This window comes from Nannospalax galili, unplaced genomic scaffold (assembly GCF_000622305.1).
Source record: "Nannospalax galili isolate Female #2095 unplaced genomic scaffold, S.galili_v1.0 scaffold885, whole genome shotgun sequence".
NCBI lineage: Eukaryota > Metazoa > Chordata > Mammalia > Rodentia > Spalacidae > Nannospalax > Nannospalax galili.
The window spans coordinates 121,520-132,318 of NW_008354025.1; the positions used below are offsets into that span (position 1 = coordinate 121,520).

A 10,799-nucleotide genomic window follows, 5' to 3' on the forward strand; every position below is an offset into this window, starting at 1 on the left:
TAGAAGAAGCATTTCATTACAACAGCATTGACATATTCAATAACAATTTCCAGAGCTAAGATGCATCTCTTTCAAAATTGGCTATATATTTTTAGGTTCACAGTTGAATTAATACAGTTATACAATATTGTATGCAGTATAAACCCTATAAGACATATAATTGAATGAGGTTTTAACCTTTAAAAAAGATCTCCATTTCATTTAAAAATATAGTTTCATACAGAAAAACTCATTTTTAATGCTACTAATACTTAGATGTTTGTGCATGTGTCTTTAATCCCTATGTATCTGATTATTACTAGTCACAGTCAGTTACACTCGGATCCTTAGTACCTGTGTATGGATATAAAGTCATCAGGTAGATTTCACTGGTAATGTTTATCACCTCTACTATTTAACATGAAGTAAATTTTTTCAAATTTTTAACAACTACATGAACTGTGTTACTTAAAGAAAACAATGTTAATGAGAAGAATTCGACACTGATACCAAGTTATTTTGTAAAATAAAAGAATTTCTCAATAAGTAGCAGGTACTGAATTGTTATAAGGAAATGTTCAATAATAATTTTATTCCATATGAAACTTTTCCCAAAAGAAATATTAATAGTTAAGAACAAGACAGTTAAATTTCATAAAGTTGTAAATGTATTTGGTAAAGATATTTTTGATCTTCCTCATGTTTTCATGTCTTGATTAGTTTTATAGTCCTTTCAATCCTCTGAAATCACACCATGCAAAGTGCAGCTCACACAGAAGCCAGGGGCGAAAGGTAAGGCCATCGGATGGCGCAGGCGGCAGTCGAGGCCGCAGCTGCAGTGACGGAGACTGCCCTCAAGTGCTTTAGTATGTACATGTGTTTTCTGATGAACATTCAGTCATTTAGTAAACTTAGTACCAGCACACTGAACTTCATATGATTTATTTTAAATGATTGCTGGTTCCAGATAATTAAAAAACCACAAACTGTATGGTAGCAACTATAGTAACATAGAGGTTTTTAAAAGATAGTTTTAAAGTTATCACATAACAGTGGGATATAATTTTTAAAAATACAAATGACATTTATAGCATAAGGCTCTGTGGTTTAATCAGTAAATTAAAGACAAACATCAGAGAAAGGTTCTAAAAAGTGAAACATGTTTCCTATCAGAATTTATTCTTTACTTTCTAAAAGTGATTGATTACAGACATTAAAATGTTCAAATGAAAAGGTTCTGGAACGCCTAAAAAAAGAATTAAACCTCAGAAGTAGTCATTTCAGGCCAGACTATCATGGCACGCTAAAACAATCTGTCAGTAGCCAGAAGATACAATTACTCATCTTTTAGAGAAGTTTATTATTTTGAAACAATACAGCAGAAATCTCAAAAGTTTACTCATTAAATATAATTTAATTATTATTAGTTTTTACAAACCTCCCTATGAAAATGCAGTTCATGTAAGCTGCAACCTTAGAATTTGAATTCAAAATGAAATATGAAGGCAGCCGTTGGGGAAATTACATCAGAGAGCTTCGTCCGTGTTCTGTACAAACCAGCACATGTACCTCTTCTGTGATACAACAGCAAAATAAGTGATCCTAAATATACCCAAGTAAATGCAGAAAAATACACTGCTATTGAGGCAGATCATGCTAAAATATAATTTACAATGATCAGTTTGCATTTAAGCACTAATAATGCTTGCTAACCAATGAGATCAAGGTGAGAAATTCTGCAGTATTTTGCTGTCTTGTACTAAACCTCAGTTCATCTGAAAATGAGACTGGACAAAGCAAACGCCCAGTCCTGCTCTTTCTGCTCCACACTCACCCCGTCACGCTAAATGCAAATAAACCAGTACAGCATCAAGATTTTTCACATAATAAAAGTAGCACACAGGAGAGCTTCCAGTCACCACCAACGCAAGTTCTTTAACGGCATGAAGACTTACAAGCCAAAATAAACATTTGATTTAAAAATTGTTAAGATAACTCAGTTATCCTTTTTCTCTTTGAGATTGGTAAGGACTGGATCTTTAAAAACCCGAAGAGGAGGCTATAAGAGGGAAAAAAATCCTCAATGCTTTAAAAAAATTCAACTGGTTAGAGGAGTCCACATAACTCCTACACTGGCTGGCATGGAACCAGATGCTTTCTGTCACAGAAACAGTCTGTCTCCTGCAGAAGCAGTTTCTTCAAGCCAGCTATACACCGATGCAAATCAGCTTACCCATGATTGAAACTGAGTTAACCCTCCAAAGAGCAGCACAGGACACCTCACCCAAAGAGATCTTTTAAATCATTGCTAGCTGAACTGCTATTGGTCATAGAGGTTGGTGGCTGTGCAAAGTTCTGTGGGTTAAAGAAAGGATTACCCTGCATACCAAAGGCAGACTGTCCCATCACATTCACCTGTGTGCCCATCACTGAACTGCCCACACCTGGAGAACCCTGAGGAGGTACAAACTGATGAAGCCACTGATTTGGTTTCTGTTGTGATAGCTGGTTCATGCTAACTTTGGGTTTCTGAGGGCCAAAGAGATTATTAAGGGCAGACATGTCTGTGGGTCTGTGTTGGGCCTGCTTCACACCAGCAGGAGGAACGCTCAGAGAGCTGAGGTTGGGCAGAGCAGGAGATGCTCCCAGAGCCATTGTGCTCACTCCAGGCGCGCTTGGGCCACTGAAGAAGTTCTGGTTCGGATTAACCGGCATGTTGAAACCTGAGGTCTGAAAGCCCATGTTGGCATTTAGGCCATTTGTCAAAGTTCTCTTCGTATTATCAATTGATGTAGAAAACATCATGCCGATGCCCGTGGAAGGAACAGACGTGAAGGTACTTGAAGCGGGTAGCTTAGGAGTGCTAACAGAAAGGCTGGTCAAAGACGACATATTATCCATCAATGTGTCTGTCAAGTCCTTAGTCTGAAAAATAGGAGGGAATTCCTCTAACTCCAGGAAACTCAAACTACTTTATAATTAGTAAACATCTGACAGAGTAAAATAAATAAAATAAAGGACAAGTTAAAATCAAGCTGATGGTCTATATCAAGTCAGCAAACTATGACCTGCAGGCCAAATAATGACCATTACTGATTTTCAGTTTTTAAAGATAAATATTTGCAATCAATTTAATGACAGTCCCACAGTAATCTTTACATGGTAAATTAAATTTCAGTTAAATGCAGTGCTGTTCTCCCAAGGTAGAATTACATTCTTCTCATTAGAACTATATTATAAAAAGGACATACTGTTATTTTTATATTTTAAATTTCATCAATTTTTAAAAGAAATTTATTTTTTCTTTTCTTATATAAGTACCTACAAAATAGTCTCAATTTCACCTCTTGGCCTGCAAACTACCTGAAACACAGTGGGAAGTAAATACTGGTCAGGTAATATAGGTACATCATTCTAAATCAAGTTACAAACCAGTTAAAACTGAGAAGCCCAAAAAGGAAGCTTCTTTTAGCTGACAAAGACTTAAGAACATGTATATAATATTCCTAGTAATAAGTAATATGAAACCACATATATTTTTGAAGACCACTATTCATCCAGCTTTCTCTTTATGAACAAGTAATGTCACAAAATATTAGGCAGATACTAAGGAGTTGCTAGAAAATCCTCATGTTTATACTTTTTAGTTAATACCTTATACTATTACTCTTTGAATGACATCTTTTACAAATACTAGACATTTACACTCTATCCTCTTTACTAGTAGTATGCTTGAAATGACACAGAAGAAATGAACTCTGACCTGTTTTACTGAAGCGATAGGTGTGTGCACTTGGGGCTTGAGAGGCTGCTGGCTTTTCAACTTCTGGGCCTGCTCCTGTTCTTTTGCTAATTTTTGTTTTTCTTCAAGTGTAAGTGATGCCTTAAGGCAAAGCAGAACAACACAAATCAACAGGCAATTCTATAATTCCATTTATAAAACAAGATTTCTTTTTCTGGAAAAGTATATCTAGGTACATTTGACAATGTTTACTACCTGAATAAAAAGCAAACCACGTTAGTGCTGGTTTGACTGTGATAGAAAGTTCTATTTCCGATTCACACATCAACTTTAGGTAGAGACTCTCACCTTTACGATCTGAGCTAAAATATTTCTAGCATAAAATAACTATATTAAAAAATACACATTAGAATTTATTTCTATTTTTAATATGTATATATTATATATAATATATTATATATATATTAAAGACCATTATATGATATATAATGATTAAGTGATTTCATTCTTCTTCAACTTTAAAAATCTTAGTCTAAAAAGCTCATGAGTCAGGCCTGGGAGCACAGGCCTATAATCTCAGCTACTTGGAGCCTGAGGAAGAAAATCACAAGTTCATTGCTTGTCTGGGCTACAAAGTGATCCCAAGGCCAGTCTGGGCAACTTAGTTAGACCCTGCCCCAACAACACAAAGTAAAAATTCTTAGTCTAAAGAGCTAATGAGTCACGAAGGATGGCTCACGCCTTTAATCCCAGTACTTGGGAGGCAGAGGGTCCTGGATCTCTGTGAGACAGAGGCCAGTCTGGCCTACTTGATGAGTTCCAGGCCAGCTGGGGTCACAGTAAATAAGTAAGAAAGTAAATAAATAAATAAACAAACAAACAAACAAAAAGTAAAAAGAAAGCCTAGGGAGATGGCTCAGTGGGTAGGAACACTGAAGGGCCTGAGTTCGGACCCCAGAACCCAAGGGAAAAGTCAGGTGCAGTAGTATCTATCTGTGATCCCAGCACTACTTCACAAGATACAAGGTGGAGAGAGGAGAACTGCAAAAAGCTCAAAGGCCAGCCAGCCTAGCTACACAGCAAACAAGAGATCCTGTCTCAAACAAGGTAGAAAGCAATGACTGATACCCAAGGTTGTCCTCTGACCTCGATATGCATGCTGCACCACACATGCACCCACACTTAAATGCATGAACGCAAGCATGCAAGCACACACATACACCAACACAAAGTAAATAAATACATGTAATAAACTTTTTAGTAAAAAGGGGGCTAAGAATATAGCTTAGTGCTAGAATACTTGCCTACAACTTGGAAGGCCCTAGGTTCAATCTCCAGCACAACAAAAACTCTAAGTAAATTGTTAAGGAAGAATTAAACAAAATGTTTTTTTTTTTTTTTTTTTTGGTCTTTTTGAGACAGTGTCTACCTGTAGCCCCAGCTGTCCTGGAACTCACTATGTAGACCAGGCTGGCCTTGAACTCACAGAGATCCACCTGCCTCTGCCTCCCGAGTGCTGGGATTAAAGGCGTGCACCACCATGCCTGGCAAAATGTTCTTTTACTGTAAATGTCTACATCAAGTTAACTAATCATTTTGTTTATTCTGCTAAATTCTAAGCTCATAACACTGTCTTTTACAATTCTGTAAACTCCTATGTCCAGTTGTCCATTAGCTTTACACAGAGATTAACATATTATGTGAATGACCACAGAAAGAAGTCAAGAGCAATCAGAAACCTATTCTAATTTCAATAGGAAAGTATTACGTTACAGTTTACGATTCAAATCATAAGGAGGGTAAATCTTTAATAGGAGTCAAGAAAATATATACTCAGATTTTATCTGCTTGTTAAGTAAAATCAAATCTCATTTGAAAATTCTCTTTAAAATAGTGTTGATTCACCATTAATAAGTCTTATCAACATTACATATCCCTGGGTAGAATAAATCAAAAAGGATATCTGTCACTTCTGTAATATTCTTGCCAAAATGTTATATATAACCTGGGCTGAAGAGATGGCTCAGCAGATAAAGGCACTTGCAAGCCTGATAACCTGAGTGTGATCCCCAGGACTCACGTGGTGGCAAGAACAGACTCCCAAAATACATCCTCTGACCTCCACATGCACACCATGGCATGCACAATGCATAACCTTAAGTTTCATTATAAAAAAAAATCAGGCAATCCAAAATTGAGCATTATGCTACCCAGTAAACTGGCAAGGTATTCTTCAAATATGTCAAGGTAAAACAGGTGTGATGGCTCAAGCTTGGAATCCTAGCACTCAGAGGTGGAAGCAGGAGGATCAGTATTTAAGGCTAATCTCTGGCTACAAAGCAAACTCAAGGCTAGCCTGAGCTACCTGGGACCTTATCTCAAACAAAACCAGCTAAGTGAGTATCTGTTAAACCATAAAAGTTAGTTGTCACCATGGATAAAAACCAAAAAAAAAAAAAAAGGTGAGATTGCTGGGCTAGCCACAAACAGATTAAAAACCTGGTATCTGCACTGACAGGAATACAGTGAGAAAAGAATTACAACCCTGAGAAGCAGTAATTCAGAAACAGACAGGCGGCATAAATCTGCAATTGACGACATCAATGAAGGAAAGCAGAACAGAGACACAGGGTGGGGTGGGGGGGGGACACGACACAACACAGGCAACAAGAAATGGCACCAGGTAGGAATCACGCAACAAAGAAGGCTAAAAAACTCTTACCTATGTTTATTCTCAACGTGATATAGACATGATATTTCACAAATTTAGTTACAGAATGTTTCTTATTAAAAGGCTAAACAGTATTTCCCAGCAAGTATCTGTGGTTTACAAGAAGTCTTATAAGTATTTTTAAGTAGACAAACTCACTCTTTTATGTTTATTCTGTAACCCATCTTCTTTATTTTCTGATTCACCACCAGTCAAAAAGTCTGCTCCAATGTTGTTAAAAACCTTATCAATCTGCTGAAATAGAAAATGTCCATTACTTAAAGACATTTCAATAAAAATGCTATTTTACTCTTTAAAGATTAAGAACTCAAATGGGGCACACTGTCAAACACTTTCTATAAAAATAAATACCTCCTTACCTGACTCCCAGGATGTGAAACTTTTGTCTCCTCAGCAGCATTCATTTGATTTCCTATGTCCAAGGATCTACAAGAGACATAATACAATACAGGAGGTGATGATTAAGTTCAGAATCTAATACTAACAATCAGCACCATCATCACCGTGAGATAGACCGGACCTCTGCCTCAAAATGGAGGAGTTATATGGGAAAAAGAAAAGGAAATGGTCTGTTTCACCCCTCAAATATAAATACCAAAAATTAACATTTGGTTTCAGGCTGGAGGTATAACTTAATGACAAAGTACATGTTTAGCATATGCAAAGCCCTAGATTCAATGCCCAGCATCAAAAATAAAATTGTTGTTTCCACCTAAAATACATTTTCAAATATTAATTTTATAGGTTCCTACATAATAACTGTTGATCCATCAAAGTTCACATATATATGCAACATAGAAAACACAGCATATAGGGCCCAGCATGGTGGTGCTCACCTTTAGTCCCAGCACTCTGGAGGCAGAGGCAGGCAAATCTTTGTGAGATTGAGGCCAGCCTCGTTCACATAGCAAGTTCAGGCCATTTGGAGCCACAGGGGGATGGAGAGAGGGAGGGAGGGAGGGAGGGAGCGAGGGCATATAGAGAGTGATTTTCTCTTTCATCATGTGTATTTGTTTCCATAAACCTTTACCTTACTCTGGGCAGAAGCTAGAAAGTTTCTATTTGGGGACTTTGCTCAATGAGCTCATGATTCATATTAATTTGCCGAGTTTCAGATGTCTCTTGGGGTATGCTACATTCATGGTTTACACTGAAGCCAAGAATATACTAAATCTTTGACTTGAATAAAATATCATTTTCCAGTGAACAATTTCCATCTATGTCTTCTTCCTTTGAATAGCAGTGCTCTGAAATACTTTAGAAAATCCCCCTAAAAGCAGAGGTGAATGCTGTAATACTGCGGGCTTAATAATACTCCTGGGGCTAGAGAAGAAATTTTATTTATGATTTGCCACCAATCTGAGGGTCTGCGCCAATGGTGTTAAAAACCTTAACAATCTGCTGAAAGAGAAGAGTCTGTCACTTGTCACTTAAGGACATTTCAGTGTGGCTCACAGGCTTCACAAGTGCCCATGTGCTGTTGGCACGCAGCAGCCAAGCTTACAATGTTGACTACAGATTTTCTCAGAAACAAAATTTCCATTATGTAGAGAAAATACTATTATACCCTTTTTTTTTTTTTTTCCGGTCTTTTTTAGACAGGGTCTACCTGTAGCCCCAGCTGTCCTGGAACCCACTATGTAGACCAGGCTGGCCTTGAACTCACAGAGATCCGCCTGCCTCTGCCTCCCACGTGCTGGGATTAAAGGCGTGTACCACCACGCCTGGCTTATATCCTATTTTTTTTTAATTATTTTTATTTTTCATGTATGAGTATATTGCCTGCATGTATATAAGTGCACCTGTATTGTGCAATGCCCACAGAGGTCAAAAGAGGGTGTTGAATTTCCTGGAACTGGAGTTTCAAACAGTTGTTAGCCACCATGTGGGTGCTGTGAATCGAATCCAGACCCTCTGCCAGAGCAGAGCAGTTAACTCTCTTAACCATAGAGCCATCTCTCTAATCCCAGAGAAGATACTATTCTATCATATTATACATTTGTACTCAAAAAGTCACATTAGATTTTCAATAACATTCCATTTTAATCCATTTCAAATTACTAATCTATTGAAAATTTTGTAATGCTTCAATATATTCAAATTAAAAATCCAGCAATTTTTCTATTCCATACTCCAGAAGATCCCTCATAAGCTAACTTTACTGTCCCCCCAAACACTGCTGTTCCCATGCAGCCTACTTACTTCTGCTGCTCCTGCATTATGTGAAGTTGCTCCAGTTTAGTCTTATGTTCAGACTCCAATCTGCTGAGCATCTCTTTTATGACGGAAATGAAAGAATTGAACTGGTAAAATAAGAAATTGATATGGTTAGAACATTCTAAGTTTGTAGCTAATGTAATCAATGAAGAAAATTCAGTAAGTTAATACTGTCCACTTTGACAGTAGAACACGACTAGCTCAGAGCACCAAGAGCACAAGTCCACTTTACCAGCTTCTCAAAGCAAGCATTCAATGTGTGTGGAGGTGACATGACAGCTGATGTTGATAAAACCTTTAAGTCCTGGAAAGCATGTCTCACTCAGTAAGCTTTATATTCTGATCTAGCAGCTATTTCTCGGGACCCATAAGTTTACTACTGACAGCTGCACATGGATAATTTGTGCCTATTGAGAAATAGTTCGTCTTAATAACAGACATTCTTGTTTGTTCAGATTGTTATAGAAATAATGTGTTTGGCTAAAATAAATGTAATTGAAGTCCATAACTGTATCTAATACTAAATTTTAGTCTGAATTAAGCTGTCACTAAACTACAGCTGATGGCCAGCGATTCTCACGGCACTTCCAGGTCATCATAAACAATAGACGTGAACAGCACTGCAGATTACAGAAGAATCTAAAAACAAATCTTACAAGGACATCTCCATGCTGAGGGAGTGAGGGAAGTAAAATTTTACTAGTCTTTACAACTCTTCAAACTAGGTTTATCAATATTTCTACTTTTATATATGAGGGCAGCGGGGCTCAGCAAAATAAAGCAACTCACTCCAAGACAGTAAATAGCTTGCACAGCAGTTAGACCACACTGTCGGCCTCCCAAGCCTGTGCTCTTTCCTACCACACTGCATTGCTTCTCACTACATGAAAAGTGTACTTCTTAGCAGTCTGCTGTGACTGACTTTCTGCTAATCAGACTTTCATAAACAAACTATAATATACTACCAGAAGTTATGTACATAGCTCAAATAAGGCACAGACTGAACATATCCAAGGTAACTAATAATCAAATGGAGAAACAAAACACTGTCAGCACCCCACAGAAACTTTCTTGTGCTCTCTTCCAGTTGTTCCCCAACCCTACACTCTGGGTAAACACTATTCTGACACTTGACAGCATAAACTAGATTGTTTTCATACTGTACATAATGAAATCATTTAGTGGAGCCTCTTCTGTATCTGGGCTCATTTGTTCAACATCATGTATATGACAGTCACATTTTTACACGTAACTTGTACAGATAGAGTTACTGTGGTAGGCCACATCTGCTCCTTATGGAAGGATCTGCCTGCAAGGTAGACTTTGGCTAGCACCTGGGAATTTAGTTTTCAAGAAAGCTCCCATGGTTAACTGATAATAATAAGACTTTTAAATCTTGCTGTTCTTAAAAAGTATGTTCTATGCTGAACATCTCCTTTCCCCTACTGGAGTCTGGAATTTGAGAATATGCCTGTCAAGAGGTACTGCTTGATCAACTCTCAATAGAAACTCTGGGTGCTGTCTCTAACTGGTTGGCAGCATTTCACATGTGTTGTCACAACTCATTACTGGGAGAACTTAGGCACATCCTGTGATTCTAACAGGAGGGGACTGGAGGCTTGTGCCTAGTTTCCATGGGACTGAGCCTTATGAATCTTCTCCCTTTCCTGGTGGTGTTGTATATCTATTTACCATAACAAGTCAAATCCATGAGTACAACCGCATGTGAGTCCCACTCATCATCAATCTAGGGTGGCCTTAAGAACATACTGTACACATTATTCAGTGAGAATGATGGGCAGTATTTCTGTTGGTTTTCCATCAAATGCTAAAAATGTATTTTCCTAACTTTATCTTTTTCAGTTATTGTAGAATACATTTAAAAATTGTCCTGTTCTGTCTTTTTTTCTAGTTCCCTGTCTAGAACTTGTAATGCTAATTACTCTTGCCTTTGCTTCTCCTTCACATCTCCTATTCGTGATTCAAAGACTTTCTTTTTCTCCTTGAAATAAGAGTTACACAATTTGGGAGTCTTTTAGATAGACCCACTGAAGGGGTACTCCAATTGCCTCACCCTGCGTCCCTGTTTAGCATGGAAGAAGCCAGAGTGGTCTGTGTCCCAATTCCCTA

The 10,799-nt window shown here is 37.7% G+C and overlaps 1 protein-coding gene across 4 annotated transcripts in view; it reads right to left on the reverse strand.

Annotated features, from left to right (window-relative positions):
- Nucleotides 1-1,378: 1,378 nt before the first annotated feature.
- Scyl2 (SCY1 like pseudokinase 2) overlaps nt 1,379-10,799 on the reverse strand; it is a 69,404-nt gene continuing 59,983 nt past the window's right edge. For 2 of the 4 annotated variants that reach the window (XM_017802721.2, XM_017802720.2), the window contains 5 exons: nt 8,655-8,755; nt 6,812-6,878; nt 6,591-6,683; nt 3,743-3,862; nt 1,379-2,904 (listed from right to left, as the gene is read on the reverse strand). In XM_017802721.2, coding sequence (XP_017658210.1) covers nt 2,260-2,904; nt 3,743-3,862; nt 6,591-6,683; nt 6,812-6,878; nt 8,655-8,755 — 1,026 coding nt within the window. In that variant the 3' untranslated portion in view covers nt 1,379-2,259. Of the gene's footprint in view, nt 2,905-3,742; nt 3,863-6,590; nt 6,687-6,811; nt 6,879-8,654; nt 8,756-10,799 lie in introns of all 4 variants that reach the window. The other 2 variants (XM_008851148.3, XM_017802719.2) reach the window with 1 other exon arrangement.